Raw genomic sequence first — 17,036 nt, forward strand, 5'->3', positions numbered from 1 at the left:
ATTTGACTTTGACTGGCACTTGCAATGAAAGACATGGACGTTCTGGTCAAGGGACAAAACATTCTCTACTTGACGACTTACTACCGACTTGACGAGCTGGGAAAGACAAGGTACGTATTCCTTCTCGGCACCTGTCGTGCTTCCTTCCCGAGTCTGGTCTCCAGCTCCTCCCCTCCAGACTCCAGTCGTCCCCGGTCACAAATGTGCTTTGAGTGACTTGTTGCGCTTGGGCCCTCGGCAACATGTACTTACCTAATCAGCAAACGTCTGCGTTCGTACTAGCGTTCATCCTTGCAGGGCCGCAACGGACATCACCTCCGTCAACCAGCAAGGGCATCTTGACACCCAACATACGGGCAACGACCGATTGCAGCCAGATCGAACCGATGCCTTTTGTGCCCCGTGTCTCGGTGTAAGACAGGCCAACAACGAAAATAAGCAAAGTGGTGCCATGCAGTCTGGCCACACGAACACCTCGCGACCTTCCAGAACCACTCCAAAATGCTGGAATCAATCGAACCTACCGCATCCACGACCGCGACCATCTTGATCCCCCGAATCCGGTCCGGAACCGGTAGGCAATGACGTGACGCAAAAACACTTGGAGTTGTCAGCAAGCCCCCATGTGTCTGCAGTCCCCTCACGTAGGGCTGACCTGAAGAATCACGGCGCCCAGGAAAGGGGTGCGCCATGCCTTCATTTAGACGCCCCCTCCTGACCAGAGTGACCAGTGATCGCTCCTATCCGACGTTACACAACACCTCCGGTATTGCGGAACTTTCAAAAGCCAAACCCTATGGTCAACCACCCACTCCACCGTTACCGCCCTTTGTGCGACCAGCCTTTTTAGAGTCCATCACGTCAACGATTGGTCAAACGGACGAACTCGAGCCCGCCTTACAGGAACGGGCTGGAGATAACAAAACGCTCAAATCCAGATCAACGTCTCTCAAAACATCACGTCTTGCCTCCTCCACTTTCTCTCTCTCCTTCATTTCCCCCATCGTATGGAGCAGGGCCGCTTCGCCCGCGTCGATTCTGCAAGGCTAGGGTTCGGTCAGCTTCGCGGCCGCAGATTTCCAAGCCCGCGCCGCTTCCACGTGGACGGGACGGAAGCCTTCAACCAGGTATTCGGATCCTGCCTCCCAACCTCTTGGGCGAGGTGCAGCTTTTCAGGGGCCAAAAATTCTAAACATGGCGCAAGGTATGGATACACAGTAAGTTGGTGTGTTGCGAAGGACAGGCCCCACTTGTCGCCGATGACCTCCGCAGTCCTCAGCCCGGGGCGACAGCTCGCAAGGTGGAACTGCGCCCGGCGGCGTATGTAGTCTGCTTCGGCCGTGTCCTCGGCCGATCGGTCTCCGCATGTCACCACCGATTCGGCTTCCGCATCCGAATGCTGGTTGGTAGTCGAGCCGGCGTGGTACGCCGGACCAACTCTCCGAAAGACCATGGCCGGGATCAAACCTTAGAGATTAATCCCCCATGCAGATGCGGGAACTTTTGGAGCCGGTTTCCCCGCGTCGCGTGCTCGCCGGTTGAGTCATTCGGTTTTGCAACCAACAAACGTCAATGAACCAACCTCTCTCGCCATTGCGGTGATGATCCACCAAAGACCTTCAAATCGACACTTTCCCCATGAAGCTGTCTGCAGACCATACCTACTCCTCGCCCTCATCAACCCATCCGGCTCTCGAATTCCGTCATCGTACCCAGAGCACCCCCCATTGGTCAATCGCAACCAAAAACCGAGGATAGCACCGCGACCACCAGCAAGTCCTGTTCCCACTCTGATTCGCAATCGGCTTCGGCTTCGGCCTACCACCGGACCTTTAAGCCCCTCTCCTCCGCTCGAAACCAGGCACTTTTCCAACAAGCTTGTGAAGAACCTCCCAGACGAATCAATTATCCAGTCTGGATCAAATAAAAACTTTTAATACCACACCGCACACACAATGTCCAAGCCACAATTCCGCATCCGCCCAGGCACCTCCGCCGACACGGCAGCCATCGTCGACATCTACATGGCCGCCTTTGGCGACGATTGGGCCGTTGAAAAAATGCACCCCCGCCGCCGCGAGTTCCCCGACGACTGGCGCGCCGCCGCCCACCGCTTCTTTTACTCGCGCTACTGGGGTCCCGAGCAGCAGCTCTTCCACGTCCTCACCGTCCCGGAAGACAACCCGGACGCCTCATCCCCCTCCTCCGGCGGCAGCGGTGGCGAGCGCATCGCCGGATTCAGCTGGTGGCGCCGTCCGTACCCCACCCCCGCCGAGAAATCCGCCGCCGAAGGCCCCCTCACCCTCCGCGGCTGGCTGAAGCCGATCCTCCTCGGCATAAACGCCCTGGCGGGCTACCTCTGGCCACCGAGGTCCCTCGACCCGGCCATGCTCACCCTCTTTGACGACACGCACATGGCCTCGGACGTGCTCACGCAGGACCCGGCGTACCCGCGGCGCAAGACGGCGTGGTACCTCTCCACGCTGGCGGTGGCGCCCGAGTTTCAGGGAAAGGGGTTCGGGTCCCTGCTTGTCGGGGAGGGTCTGCGGCAGGTGGACGAGGAGGGCGTGCCGGCGTGGCTCATTGGGCTTGTGGGGGTCGAGCCGTTTTATGAGAGACTTGGGTTTGTTGTCAAGGGGCGGGCGAATGTGGGGAGGCTTGCTGAGTGGGATGGCGGGTCGATCATGTTTCGGGAGTAGAAGACTTTGTCTGGATATTGGGAGATGGGGGAGGAAAGAGAGGACGCGGGAGGTTGGAGGGTGCGGTTGAAGTACTACGCTCCTGGCTCCCCCCCCCCCCTCTTCCCCCAGGCTCCCGTCAGGTGGTGGAGTGTCTCGGAGAGGTAGGTTTGCGTAGACAGTGGTGGACAGTGTCATGGTTCTCATGTTGAACAAGACAGGGAAATACTCCCACTTATTGACTAATTGAAGAGATGCCAGAAAGAAAAGTAGATATAACAAGACGAACAGATTATATGCACACCTCGAGACTAGAAAGCCGACTTTGTGCGGGAAACACCCTATTTATTGCCCCTGTCACGTTGCACGGAGCCATGACAAAAGCCCAAGCTGCCTGTATCAATCAGATCAGGAGCTCCCCCCTCCCCCAAGCCCCCCAAAGCTAAATACACTTTTCTATGAAGCTTTCCAACTTTGTATCGGCGATGCTACGCTTAGAAATCGGGGGGGCCACTCTACGTTCCTCAACATTTATTCTTCCTTCAAAGCCACCGACCCTCCTTTGAGTCCTTCGCGAGAGTCCTACAGTCCTCATTCATCCAGACGCTCACTCAGTAGAATTGGCCCACAAAGGCGCAAGTTCTCTCTCATGGGCAAAGAATATGCAAAGTCCCGGAGCTCTCTCCCTCCATCTCTGCTACTCTGTTATTTCCAAAAAGGCAAGTGATTCGGTTCTCGTCGGAATGAGATAGAGACCCATTGGCGAAAATAGAAAGTCCCTTACGAGAACCATGTAGATTGTGCTTCTTCTTCAGTGACAAATAGTCCACATTACTACCCAAGATCCCTCCTCTAGGCCGTATAGACAGATTGTCAAGTTTCACAGGCCTTGGAAACAACCTCGACACATCATTCATTGTCCTTTTATCAAATCCCAACACCAAAAAGTTGCTTAGAGTCACTATTCATCCATCAGCCTTCGCACCTCACATCACAAATTCACGGGCAAATGAATTCCATACTTCTTTACTTAACTGCGTTTTTATTTGGCCGAGCTATCTAAGCGTTCAAAGCCCTTGTAAGAAGAAGCATTAACAGATTCAAGGAAAGTTTTTTGGTCGCGTCGCCCATTCCACTCCCACTCTCCCAGCCCCCACTGTGTCCGCTTCCATTCACCGTCTCACCCCTCCTCGAGACGACTCTAGATATCTCGGCCCAAACACCATCCGTGAGGAAAAGGACGATTGCCAGAACCATGAAGTCCAATCGATAAGGAGGGGGAGGGAGTAAGAGGAAGAAACCTGTCCGCAAAAATGACCAAAGGATGAAAAGTCAGAGGGTGCGGAAAAGATAGGAGACGGGTAGAAGCGAAGAGAAACGCATCGCGGAAGAAAAATTTGAGAAAAAAAGCAAAGAACCGAAAAGTCAACGCCATTTTCAGATCCGATAGTGAATCCCAGACCAGTCCCTCCCGTCCATCCGCCAAAACCCCAGACCGCCGCCCGCCGCCGTCCGTATTCATACAAATGCCGTGTCCGCTGCCCCTTCTCAATCGAGACGGCCGTTGCGCATCCCTTGAGATTCCCGCTCCCGACCTTGCCACTGCAAGATAGGCCCGTAGAAAAAGTAGTGAAAGTTGCCCTGCCATCTAGGACTTTCTAAAGAGAATCCCAAACCAACCCCCGAGTTGCTCATGTCAAGCGTGTGCCGTTGATCCGTGCGATGTCCAGTCATCCATCGTTCGATCGTTGCCAGGGGAGGTGGAAAGTGGCCGAGCCCTTGCCGTGAAAGATAAAAGAAAGTCCGTGTACAATGTAATTTTTGTTTTCCGCTATTCCTCATGCAAAATTGGCCGTGCAACGAGAGAAGAAAAAAGAGAGGGGTAATTAAAGAAAGAGAGAGGTATAGGAAAACCAAATGACCGCTTGCCGTTCCCCAATGTTGACTCCGATTTTGATGCCGTGTCGACGTGACATGAATGCAAGTATAAGGAAGGCCGTTTCAAAAGAGTGCTTGTTTCTTGTCTCGATCTCGGATTGCCCCAATCAGTGACGAGTGCCATCATTCATGGGCTGCATGGTTTGCATGGGCTGCATGGGCGGCGTGGCGTAGGAGGAATGGCGCGAGTGCTCGGGAGTCCGATCATAGCCTTGCTGGTTTGGGGCCACCGCGAAACCGTGCGCCGAGGGAGCGCGGTGCATGGCACGGGGTGCGTTCGGAGTGCTCTGGTGACGAGTGTGTCTGTTGGCGCCTACAGGACCAAGGCGAGACGCAGGATTGGGTTGGAACGGAGAGCCGCCGTAAGCGTACTGCCGCTGAGGGTCCTCGTAGTAGTTGGGCTGAGCGGCCTGGGCAAACGGGTTGTCGTGAGGACGAGGGTAGGTGCCATCGTACTGATCTGGCTGCTGCTGTTGTTGTTGTTGCTGCTGCTGGTCAACCGGGTTGGGTGCGTATCCGTAAGGACCGAAGCCCGAAGACGAGTTGGGTCGGTACGTGGGATTCTGTCCCTGATGGAAGCCCCCACCAATTTCGCTCTGAGATCGCTGATGGTATGCCCGACGAGGGTCAGGGTAGGCAGGCATCGGAGTCGACGTCTCGAGGTGAGAAGCCATGGACTTGCTGCCGCGACGCTGGGGAGTCGGTGCGGGGAGAGGTCCACCTTGAGGGCCACCGGCACCAAAGATGAAGGGTCCAGAACCCATCTGGGGCTGGCGGTAGTAATCCTCCTCGGGGTGATTCTCACGGATGTTGCCAAAGGCGGGGCGATGCGGGATGTTCATACGACGCATGCCTGATGGAACTCGAGGCATGCCGGGAATTGCGTTGCGATCCTCATAGAAGCCGGCTAGAGAAATGTCAGTATTGTGGTGCCAATCTTTGAATGAAGAGGAGTATTTACTTTCATGGCCCCAGTAGGCATTGGGCTGGCTGACGCGTCTAGCCATAGGAAGTGCCTCGGGTCTAAGAGCAACACCCATTGACTGCGAACGCTTGTGGGCAGCTCCGCCGCTCGTCTTGCGCTTGAGGTAGGTCTTGGGCTTCTCGTCAGGGCCATCGCTGCTGATGGTAGGGAGGATCTCGATGTCGGGAATCTGGCTCAGGCTGCCACCATCGATCTCGGTCTTCAACTGAGCCACAATCTCCTGAATCGCAACAGTGGTGTATCCAGCACCGCACTTGCTGAGGAGCCATTCGGGGACGGCAGTGCCGTTGAGCATAGCACCGTCGAGCTGCTCGTCCTCGGACTCATCTTGATAGGCACGCTTCTTCGACTCCTTCTTATCTTCCAATCGCTTCTGCTCTCGCTTGCGGATGGCAAGAGACCAGCTGTTCACCACACCTGCCTTGCCGGCTCTCTCATTTTCGTCGCTCCACTGCTGAACTCTGGCGATCTGCTTCTGCACGAGGTCAACCTGGAGCTTGGAGTACTCATGAGCATTGCGGTAACGGCTGCGCTGGTAGTGCTTGCGGCAGAAGTGAACCCAGACGTGAGCGGGAATCATGCGGGTGCACAATTTGTTGCGACCGAAAATGTGTGAAATGGCCTTGCGGGGTTGAGATCCGGTGTCGCAGTTCTCAATGTACATGCACTTAATCTCATCGTTACCGGACACGGCCGGGGGAGAGTCGGGAGGAGACATGCCGTACGTCTGTTGCTGTTGCGGTGGAAAGGGCGCAGTTTCCGATACCGAAGGAAAAGGCTGAAAGGTCGGCGCAGAGATAGCGGCAAAGTCAGGAGCAGAAACAGCTCGTTTGTGGGTTCTTGACGATTGATCTTGCGGTAAAGAGAGGTAATTAAGATTGTCTTGCTGTTGTTTTGAATGAGGGCTATTGTTCGATGTGATCAGCAGAGTCCAGCTCAAGATTAATTGAAGTTTTCGGTTTGATTTGCTCAGAGAGAGATGGATCGTGATTTGTGAGGAGGAACGGGAGAGAATAGGAAGAAGGATCGATTCTTGAATGGGTTGGTTTAAAGGGATGGTGACTCTCCGAGGCGGTGGGTGACAGGAAGTTCAAGGTGAATCACGAGGCCTCTTTGAGACCGCAGAGTCGCTTCGCGGTCAGATGAAAGGGAAGGGGCGGCGGGTCACGTGGAAGGCCGTTATTCAAATAATTTTTCGAGGTGATCGTGAGGTGAAAAACATGTGCATGAAGTGGAGCCAAGAAAGGTGAAGTGAGCTCGGTAGAAGTGATGTGAACCCAGGAGAAGGGGGAAGTTCGAGTGAGGTCAGATAGATGCTGAGGAAAGCGCGTTTGAGACGGGATTGTCCCAAAGTACTCCTCTCTCAAACATCCTCTCTGGGCAAATCGAGGGCATTATTCGCAAGGAGTACAGCACGAAGCACATATCACGTACCTCAAACCGTCGGTTGGACTTGACCGGTTGCTGCCACCCATCCCTCGGGTAATGAGAATCGCATCGGACGGACTTCCCGGTCTTCCAGTTCCCTTCATTGCAGGATCCATGACCACAGGATCATGTTGACCCATCGTTCTTGGCGACGGGGGCTGAATATCAATCATGCCTGGGCCGCCCATGGCTTGCTGGTGATCGAGTTTCCTGTCGAAGGCTGGTACATCGTTCAACAGAGACGTGAACGGCTGAATGCCGCTCACAGTAGATAATGAGGATATCCTTGAGTGACCTCCTGACTGGTTGGAGGAGGTATAGGACGATAAGCTGCTATGGCTGTCGGAGAATTTGTGTTTCGGGGATTTGGGAAATCCTCCCGTCGCATGATGACCATCATCGTCGCGGGAAAGATTGGGCCTGGTAGAAGATTAGCATCTACGTATCCCAAGGAGGAGCATCATTTTCCTAGATTGAGGCTCTTGCTACTCCATCGAAGGGTCTTTGGGATAGGCGTCGTGTCTATGCTGAAAGAATACTCCAAGCCAGCGTATTTGCTCTATTGCTTACCGTGCCGTTAATTGAGCATCCGAATCACCGGGAATGCTAGGCCTGGGGAACGTTAGCCAAGTACGAATACGATTGATGATATGCCGCGACATGATGGCATTGTAGACAACTCCCTCAGCTGGCTGACCTTTGGCTAGTCTCAACGTGAAGTTGTGATTCTGGCTCGCCTAGGTGGACCAGGCTTCGCAAGGGAGTCAGTCTACGGGATCGTATAAATACACAATTGCATAGGTGTTGTGCTAAAAACGAGAACCGCCAAAATACATACCGGCCGGGATGTGTGCTCGTCATCGGAGTGATATTGGCGGAGTGCGCCATCTCGTGCGCCAAGGAACTGAGTGAGCTGGCCCTAGAATGGCAGCTCGATGAAGGGACGTCGTAAGAACTCGCAGAGGCCGACTGATCCACGTCAGATTCGCTGTAGTATGTAGGCTTCGTGTGTGTGGCAGGAAACTTGGTGTCAAGAGCTAGAGGAAGAGAATAACCGCCCGCATCCCATGGCGTGCGGTTCCGCGGTGCTCGGGGGTCGCTTGTCCGCCTGGAAGAAGCTATCTTCTCCGGGGACGATGAGGTGTTTTGTCTTTGAAAAATTGGTACGGAGATGGTTTCAAGTGAATTATCCCGAATAATGGGCTTTTTTCCCGCCGCTACGTTCAGTAGTGATGTCACGTCCATCGCTCAAGCGCGGACAACGTGGGAGAAGTTTTGTCGCCGAAACGAATCCAGTTTGACGGTCCCTCGGGGCGATATCGTCAAATATATATCCCTGGCTACGCCGTCTTGCCCATCTGCCGTGTATCGTGATATTTAATTCGTCGTCGATGAATAGTGACCTTGTAATCCTCAGTCCAGATATCGAGAAGCCTGTCTCTTGTTGTTGATGATAGCTGTTGAAGAAGATGATGTCCGATCTCTAGGATCCAGTCCGATACATCGGATACTCGTCGTCTGTTAAACCCAGGTTGCGAAGGTCGCACAACTAGGGGGACAGGTAGGTAAGGTGACAGTGATGGGAGGAAGCGTAAAGAAGCGATAAGGTTGATGGGAGATCCCAAAGCTTTTGTGTGTGGCGCCCGGGAGGCGGGGAGGCAACGAGGGAAGGGGAAGGGGTAGTACAGGAGGCGATGACAAGTTAAGAAGCAAACGATAAGAATATCAGACCTATCGTTGGGATCGCCGTTTCAGAGTCGCACTGACAGTTCCAAAAGCGGATTGAAACAGCCGAAACACCTTCAAGTCACCCAGTGGTGTACTTGAAGGGTCGTCCAAAAGGGTTTTAACACCTCTTAGCTTGAACACGCCCTGGCAGTTCGCAGATGTCGGATCGACGTCGAACCGAGAGAAACAGAGCAGTGGAAACAGTGCCTTCTCCGTAGCTGAGTTCCCAAGGCTGTACAATCAAGGGGTTGACGGGTGGCAGTGTCGAAAGAGGGAGACGTCGTGCAGGCGCGCGAGAGTGGCTTGCCGAACGCTGGTGTGGTTTTCTTGACTCCTGGTACTCTACGTGCTGGGCTCTTTCCTAACGTCGTGCTTTCTTGCTTCGATAGGTGCGAAAAGAAAATTCCAGGCCGAAGGTGAAGCCGACTTTCGTTTCCTCGATGGGGGGGGACTGCTTGTCAACAACGGCGAGAGGCTCGGCGAAGTTTTTCAAAGTTTCGTTTCGGGAGCGCAGGTACTATCATGCCATGGATGAGGCACAAGGCAACCTCAACATAAACCCAATTGTGACAGATTCTGGCAGGCTTTAGACAGATGCGGGTGATGATGAAATGAGAAGAGGAAGCTCAAGGCCAGCGTTCGAAAAGACCAAGAAGAAGAAACAAAAGATAGGACGACTGGTCAGCGAGAGACGGGGACGAGCCCGGGGGTCAGGGACACAAGTGAAGTAGGGCTGTGCTGAGAACGCATGAAGGGACGGTAGGGGTTGAAGACGGTAGCTGTTTAGAAATCCGGGCGGAGGGTGTAGAGACGGTCACAACAGAAGCAGTAGCAGCAGCTTCGAATGTCATGACTAGGACCAATACGCTTGAGATGGGGACATGGAAGAAGAAGACGACGACGAAGACGACGACGGATGGCTGACCCGAACCCCAGGTGCTGTCTGTCAGGTCAGGGCCCCCAAGTCCAACAACCACGACCGACGACTAGGCTAGGGGCAAGGCCCGAAAGCCGCGAGCAAGCATCAGAGGAAAAAGACGGGGACAGAGAGGAGGCTCGCAACGGGAGCCAGCATGATCACTGTGCAAGAGAAGAGTGGGAGAGCTAGTGAATCTGATCAGAGTTTCCACTTGCGGCAATGCAAGGATGCTGGGCATTATGCGTCGAAGGGAAGGGATGTCGTCGTTGTTTAGACTTCCCCACAGTAGGTTTGGGCGCGCCTGTGGGAAGAAAAGCCCCCGACTGGCCGCTGGTCTCGACGAGGGTCCATGTCCACTTCCAGGGACAGGGGGGCCATCGTCTTGGGCTGAGGTGATTTGTGTAACTGGCTTGAGAAGCGGCAGCTTTTTCACATTTGCTGCTCGGGGCTCTGTTATGCTATGCTGTGCTAGTGCGGGTGCACTGCCTGCAGCTTGTCCGTTGTCAGGCCCCATCATCCTACTATCATCCTGCTACCGCAAAGGGCACAGGTAAGAACGGCCTTCAGCGGTGGTTTGCGTGCTTTTTTTTTTTTTTTTTTTGAGGGGGGGAAATGGTTGCCGTAGGAGCTTGGCGTGCTGGTTGTTGCCGGTGACTAGGGCGACTCCCCTTGGCCGCCTTGTGCTTGTTGCTTGTGCATCAGATTAGACCGTAGTAGATCATGGCGTCAGATGCTCCGTCTGAACCATGATCTCCGCAGGGAAACGCTGGGGCAGGGCTTAGATTTCCAAATAGTTGACCCGACTGGTATAATGAATGTGATATAGGCATGGCAGAGCGGACGGGATCTATCTCAAGTTCGTCGTTCCATTGGCAGACTTCCAGGTCGGCAGGGACGCCGTTAACAAGCGCAGTTGAGTGATGGTCTCCTTGCCTGTCTTCCTCCAGGTCGCTTTCTGGTGGATGTGCCGCGGCTGCTCGGTTGATGCAAATGGGAGGCCCTGAGGCGCAGATTACCCATCGATCTGCAAGCTGAGACCCAGGATTGGGCGTGAAACTTGTCAAGGAAGTGCTTCGTTTGAAGAGACTGGGATCCGTGATGGGGTGGACCGTGGATAGGGACAAGGGCTCAGGTAGGTATGCCATCTCTGACCGGATTGGTATCTGACCGCGGGCTAGAGGGGTGTGGCCGAATTCCCTGAGCACGCACCAGACCTCGGGCATGTGCAGGTGAAAGTTCAGTCGCTCGGAAGAAGCCGAAGCGAGTGCCGGGGCGCAATTGTTTTGCCCAAGTCGCTCGGTGGCCACGGCATGAAGCGTGTTTTGGCTGTCATCAACACCATTGATTGGTAAAGAGATGTATCGATAGGGTGACCATTGAGTGATACCGTCAAGACGGGTTGGATAGATGCAAGCGACCAGATGAGGCCAGCAGAAACCACATGGCTGGGCGCCTCAAAGGAGCCACGCACAGGGCGGCCGGGAGGGGCGAGAGGCGGTAGACGGTAGGCGGTAGACGGTAGACCCCGTCAACGGCCTAGTGCTTGCTTTGTTGCCATTGTGTTGTGTGCTTTGTGCATGTGTTGCGGTTGCAATATCCAACGGCGCTGCAGCCACGCGGTGCCTTGGTTGCTTGGGACAGAGAGAAGAGACCGACTCTAATCTGACGGAGATTCGGGGGCTGGGAGGTGGAGGAGTGGGAGGGAACGAGCCACGGGGCTGAGCTCGACTTTGCGGCAATCTGTTTGGCAAATGGCAACCCTTGGGCCTGTCTCAACTTCTCGACGGCCGCTAGTAGATGTGACACCAGCCCGAGCTTCCGCCGTAGAAAACGTCTCTGCTGTCTGTGACCTTCCATCCATCTCACTTCAGAACACGAGGTGGTGAGGTCCGTGTGCTTTGGTCGAATGCTCGAGCTCTGGAAATTCTTCACTTGCTCTTTTTTTTGCTCCTCGTCCTTCCTCTGAAGACATTCCGAGTGCCAGTCCGCTCTGCGCTGCTGACACTGCTGAGGCTTAGAACGTGGAGCCGGCTCATGACAACAGATAATGCATCTTAGCGCATCGCATCGGTGGATGAGGTGTACGAACTGGCGGGAGACGGACAACTCCCATTTGCTTCACCGTCCAATCCAGCACGAACCACAGGCACGTTGCTGCCCTGGACGGCCGCTTGTTGACTGCAGGTGATGGATGTCTGGTTCTCGTCACAGTTGCACATCGAGACGCATGTGCATATGCCTCGTTTTGCTAACGTCCAGGATCAGTACCCAAGAGAGAGAGCGCATTTGTCCAAAGGCCCTCTTTTAGCATCGCATGGGAGTCTTCATTATGAACATAGCCCTGAGTGGCTGTGATATCGTCGTCTTTTGGCAGCTCAAAGCCCCTTGGGACGACATCTCACCGTCGCGTGCTGCCAAACTGCCATTGGCCTTCGGACAGCAAGGATCATGGCCCCCCTGCGCCGACGTGGTGCAGCCAACTAGACGCTACGCAAGACGAGACGAAGCGATGGGTTATCCACCCACCTCACAGCATATGAAATGGCGTGAGAGCTTGCGAGAATCGTCAGCTCGTACATACCGACGACACTCTGACGATCGCCGGCCAGTGCAGTAGGATGCCGCACCGTTTCTGCAGACCATTCCGTCAAGTACAGTAGGCTACTGGGCAGGGCCAGGCGCGTCAGTCAGATAGTCAGGACTTGAGGTATCTGTATCCGTACGTGGCAGCATAGGAAAGATAGGGCGACATGATGGCGAAGCGGGTTGGAGCCGTCGTCAGCGCGATGCGGGCTGATGTGCTGCAGGGTATCGCATTGTGTGGCAGTCGCGAGGCCAGGTGCCGCATAGAGGTGTATAGTAGGACGGCGGCGACATGGGACAAGTTCGGCCATCTCGATACGTAGCCGGTGGACGATCCTCGGTGGGCATGCCGGGGGGGGGGGGGGGGGGGGGAGGGGGGGCCCTTCTGGTTGCCCCAAGGAGTCTCCCCCCCCGGTTTAGGGCGGGGCCGCTGCACGCCGGGGTGCGGCGGGGGGGGGGGGGGGGGGGGGGGGGGGGGGGGGGGGGGGGGGGGGGGGCGAATGTGCGCCTTGCGATTGGCCCATAGGAATCTGCCTCCACGTTTCAAGACGGGGCTGCTGCAAGCCGGGATATCGAGATGTGTCGAAGGGGTGACGGGCAGCATGGGATGGGATAGGGTAGCCCGGATGCTGGATGGCGTCGTATCGCAGCGGCAGTGATGGATCATGGTTGCGGTGACATGTAGTCAGCTTTCGAAGGAGGGATGAAGCGACGGGCGGGAGGGGGCCGCAAAGGGGGAGGCTCCGACACACTGCCAGAGACGGGCAGACATGGTTTTGGTCGATCCGGGATATGTCGAGAGAATCCAAAGGCGCTAGGTGGACTTGAAGGGTGCCTGGTGTATCATGGATGGATGGGAAGGGTGTGCGTCGTAAGTAGATGGTCTTGCTGCGTATCCACACAAAAGTACGGATACTCTGTAAGGCACGAATGTTCTAAGTATATGAGTTTAGGATGCCGGGGGAGGGGATGTGATCCAGGCCAAGGAGCCCAGGTCGAGGTCCGAGGTTGATGTCCCTGGGGCATCACAGGCATGTCCATGACCAGGACTCGGCTCAGATGCTGGGTCTAATCTAAGTTGTCGAGGGGGGGTTGCTGTTTGTTGCAATGGCCCATGTCCAGGTGGCGCCGTGGCTTGGCTGATGGGTCGAAGATTGAGTTGGGGGTCACAAGTGACAAAGGTGACTTGAAAAAGTGAAAGTATTGTAATCATTAATACGCAAGTGAGGTGTGGTGAGGTCAAGGCAAGTCGGCCTTGAAGGGTCGAACAGGGTGGCAGAGGCTACCGTACCTCTCCCGCAGCATTCCCGCGGCGGCCTGCCAGTCCACCTCAGCTCTTTCCTTCCTTCGAGGGCCAGTGGTGGGACGACAAGAGCCGTGGGACGTCTCTTTCCATGGACCGGCGCCCGCCGTCCGTCATCCGTCATCCGTCGTCTCCATGTGCACGTCGCAGCCGCTGGCATCCGCTTCAAGGAGGCACCCGTGGAGTTTGGTGCCTGAGAAAAGACCGTCCCTCTTTTTTTTTGGGACCTTCCACAACTGTGAAGGCTCACGAGGGTCACGAAACGAAGCTGAGCTGGACGAGGTTTCCCTTCCTGTCATGTTCCTTGGGCATTTCACAGCTACCTTCCAGTGCAATACCTAGTAGAGCAAGTCATAGGGGAAAGTATACAGGGGTTGCGACTTCACCAGTATTCGTACGTGTCTTCTGCATCCTGAGCAAGGTGGGACGGAGGAAGAAGCTCAGAATAACTCCCCCGGCAATACGGCATTTGCCACAGACTGTGAGTAATGTACTCTAGGAAAAGCCCATTGTGCATCACCGCAGTCTCGTCGTGGCATGAGAAGCCATATTGCAAAATCCCGTAGTGACTTACGGCAGCCGCAGTGGCGAGTGGCAACAGCCGGCATCTTCCTCAACCAAGGTGCCTTATACTGCACTTATACAGGGCATTTCCTTCTCTATAGAACCGGCCAGTATGTCATCTGTCCCATCTCTGACCATCCCATCAGCACATCGGTCGATTTGTTCCTTGCCTCCATCCACCTAGGTTCTAGGTAAGCACAGGACACAAGGGCACACTCTCACTTACTTTTCGCCATCCTACGACGTAGACAAGGCACACATGCCTTCCCGTTAGTCAAGCCCAGTCAAGCCCAGTCAGTCAGCCCAAAGGAGCTAGTGGGCACTATGCAGAGGAATCTCGACGAGAGGAAAATTACGGCAAGGTAGATGCAGGGAGTTGGACAACTGAGGACGGAGGGCGAAAGACCTGGATACATCTCCCGCCCCTCCTCCTCCTCCTCCTCCTCCTCCTCCTCCTCTTCCTTCCCTTCCATTCACAATGACAGAGCAGAGGTACGTACCCATCGACGCATCCAAAGAGTCGAGGGTGTGAAGGAGCAAGGTGTGGATTTCTGGGTTTGAATGTGGGTCCAGAGTCTCCACCCAAGAAGCTGCAGATGTTTCAGCTGATGTCCACTGCTCTTGTCATTGGAGACAGCAATGGAACGTTGGGCAAAAAGACTCAGGAACACCTTCAACGGTCACCCCAGCTCCCACCGACCTTTTCTGCCACCCCGGTCGCCGTCTAGACCGTGAAGGGTTGTCTCGGTTTGCCCAATCTCGTCCAACTTGCAGCGCGGATAACCTCAACTCCCGGCCACCGCACACGGGACGAAAGAACCGACATCTGCGAGGTCGCCGTGAGACTCGAGAGACGGCGGCCAAGATTCCACACGCCTCCAGCTACCTTTTCCACCCAGGACAAAACGGCCATGGCAACACGTCCCCAAAGGAAACAAGCTTGCGTCGGGGCATGGGCGCCAGAGCAATATCGGCGTGCGATGCGAGATTGTCGGAAGACCAGACGCTGGCTTGACACGCCGAAGCACCCGCAGATGCAGAGTCTCGAGCTTCTTTTTCGCTCCAGAGTACGCTTGACGGAAGACGGCTTGCTCCAGAAGTGTTTCTCCTCGTCCTGCTACCGTCTCTAATTCTGCCCGCTGCTGGCGAAACCATCTACTACTGCTGCAGCAGCCGACAAGTGTCATCGCATCGCCCGTCGTCACTCACCCATCATCATCTGGGGCGACCAATAGACCACAGTAGCCAACTATATGCTGACCGACCAAGATTTGGTCTCTTCCCATCAAGCGAGGCCTAGCCTTCCCGCCCATTTCGGTCTTCCTCCTCCTCCGAACTCTCTCACGCCCTCTGCCCAAGCTTGCTTCGCGCTTCGCTGAAGAAAGTCGGTGAGCACAGGCATCCATCGTACACGTTGTGAGATGCGCCGGATCGTGGCCAGTCCACCCACTAAAGACGATGGCTGCCACCCAGTGCCCTTCCACGGCCTCAAGTATGTTGTCTAGGTAGCAGCCAAGGTGCCTCAAGCTTGGCTTCCACGAACAAGATGGGTTGACTGAGAGGGATGCGACGCAAACTCGGCCCACGGAAGCTTGGGTCGACAAGGTCTAGCTCCAGGGCGTATCCGAAAACCAAGAGCACCAGCGCCGGCGCCATCTTCATCTTGTTTTCTGTCCTCACTCCTACGACTCAGAGAAAATTAAGCGCCTGCTCACCCGGCTGCCCTACGACGCTATCAGTCTCCGGACGACACGTCTTCATCTGAGAGGCTTGATGAGTGGATGATGTTCCTAGCCCTTCGCCTTCGACACCTTACCCTTTTGTCTCGGGCCCGAGGCCACTGGGCAAAGATACTCGGGGACGGACGAGACAACACTCAGCAGTCCCCAGTGCCCTCTCTGGCCGCCGGCAGACCAACCCGCCAAAGTCAGGTCAACGTCTCTGACAAGGACTGCTGCAGGGTGATATCCCTGCGCCGATCATCTCGAAGCGAAACCCTCACAAGCTTGCACCCTCGGACCCCGGTCTCGAGTGATTTACAATGGTTTCATCTCAGCTTTTATCTTCTGCACCAACGCCATTATGATACGAAGAAAAACTCGGGACCTGCTCCAGTGCCACTCGTCCGAGCCACTGCCACTTGTCGCTGTCATTTGCCAGCACGAGCTTCACACCATCTCCAGTCTTGTTCCCCCTTCCTCGCGGATCTTTCTGGTGGCCCCAAGAGTTCGAACGACGAGGGGACGAGGAGTATTCTTCAGCGGCCTGTTCCTTGCGACTACGACGCTGGAAGTGATGTGGACCGACGCCGTCCCAAATTTTGCTTATACTACTACGGCCATCTGCATCATTACACACACATTGCTAAGGCGGCACCTTGCTAATCCCCGTCGGCCCTCGAACCACAAAATATTCCGCGAGACCAACGTGACCCATATGCGCCAGTACGTGCGAGCGGTCGGCAGAGGCGTGTCAGGTGCCTGCAGTGGAAGGCCGCTAACGTTAAGGTTAACCAACCTTGGTCTGGTTGCACCTGGCCTTCTGCGTGCTCTTTACGCACTTGGCTCGCCACAATGCAAATGCCCTGATCGTTGGTCGCGGCCATGCGGTACCTTTCGAAGGCTTTGCAGCGTGTCTCAAAGCCATTGAGCACGCAAAAAGCGTTTAAAGGCATCAGATGCCAAATGTGGCTTATGGCCTGGCTAGGGCGGTATGCACGACACAACAAGTCAACTCATGTTTTTGCCCCGTTATTTGCCGTCCGCTCATCGAGAGCGACGACCATGGACCACCATGGTCGCAGATTAACGAGTCAGGCAGTCGTCTCTGATGTTGAGCCGAATGCTTGAGCAAGCGAACTCAATCTACCGGACCGCCATCGGTCGGCTCAGCCGCTATCTCATCCCCCAC

General features: G+C 55.3%; 6 protein-coding genes across 6 annotated transcripts; 2 read left to right on the top strand and 4 right to left on the bottom strand.

Moving 5' to 3' along the window:
* Positions 1-1,057: 1,057 nt before the first annotated feature.
* On the bottom strand, positions 1,058-1,453 carry CORC01_10585 (uncharacterized protein; the record flags this gene model as incomplete). Its single annotated transcript, XM_022622212.1, has 1 exon — positions 1,058-1,453. The coding sequence occupies one exon, from the start codon at positions 1,451-1,453 to the stop codon at positions 1,058-1,060; it is 396 nt and encodes a 131-aa protein (XP_022471291.1).
* A 502-nt stretch (positions 1,454-1,955) lies between these two features.
* CORC01_10586 (acetyltransferase) lies at positions 1,956-2,699 on the top strand (the record flags this gene model as incomplete). Its single annotated transcript, XM_022622213.1, has 1 exon — positions 1,956-2,699. One exon carries the CDS (start codon positions 1,956-1,958, stop codon positions 2,697-2,699), a length of 744 nt encoding a protein of 247 aa, XP_022471292.1.
* A 2,024-nt stretch (positions 2,700-4,723) lies between these two features.
* On the bottom strand, positions 4,724-8,274 carry CORC01_10587 (uncharacterized protein; the record flags this gene model as incomplete). Its single annotated transcript, XM_022622214.1, has 4 exons — positions 4,724-6,536; positions 7,036-7,449; positions 7,600-7,766; positions 7,864-8,274. The coding sequence occupies 4 exons, from the start codon at positions 8,272-8,274 to the stop codon at positions 4,724-4,726; spliced, it is 2,805 nt and encodes a 934-aa protein (XP_022471293.1).
* Positions 8,275-10,374: 2,100 nt separating this feature from the next.
* On the bottom strand, positions 10,375-12,524 carry CORC01_10588 (uncharacterized protein; the record flags this gene model as incomplete). The annotated part of the gene is made up of 6 exons (XM_022622215.1): positions 10,375-11,002; positions 11,148-11,212; positions 11,543-11,680; positions 11,818-11,854; positions 12,203-12,337; positions 12,400-12,524. The coding sequence occupies 6 exons, from the start codon at positions 12,522-12,524 to the stop codon at positions 10,375-10,377; spliced, it is 1,128 nt and encodes a 375-aa protein (XP_022471294.1).
* A 3,124-nt stretch (positions 12,525-15,648) lies between these two features.
* Positions 15,649-16,052, bottom strand: CORC01_10589 (uncharacterized protein; the record flags this gene model as incomplete). The annotated part of the gene is made up of 2 exons (XM_022622216.1): positions 15,649-15,808; positions 15,943-16,052. Coding segments are annotated over 2 exons (270 nt in total), but the record flags the coding sequence as incomplete, so codon positions are not given.
* Positions 16,053-16,208: 156 nt separating this feature from the next.
* CORC01_10590 (uncharacterized protein) lies at positions 16,209-16,956 on the top strand (the record flags this gene model as incomplete). The annotated part of the gene is made up of 2 exons (XM_022622217.1): positions 16,209-16,570; positions 16,797-16,956. 2 exons carry the CDS (start codon positions 16,209-16,211, stop codon positions 16,954-16,956), a joined length of 522 nt encoding a protein of 173 aa, XP_022471296.1.
* Between the last annotated feature and the right edge of the window lie 80 nt (positions 16,957-17,036).

This window comes from Colletotrichum orchidophilum, assembly GCF_001831195.1.
Source record: "Colletotrichum orchidophilum strain IMI 309357 chromosome Unknown Scaffold_106.1, whole genome shotgun sequence".
Taxonomy (NCBI): domain Eukaryota; kingdom Fungi; phylum Ascomycota; class Sordariomycetes; order Glomerellales; family Glomerellaceae; genus Colletotrichum; species Colletotrichum orchidophilum.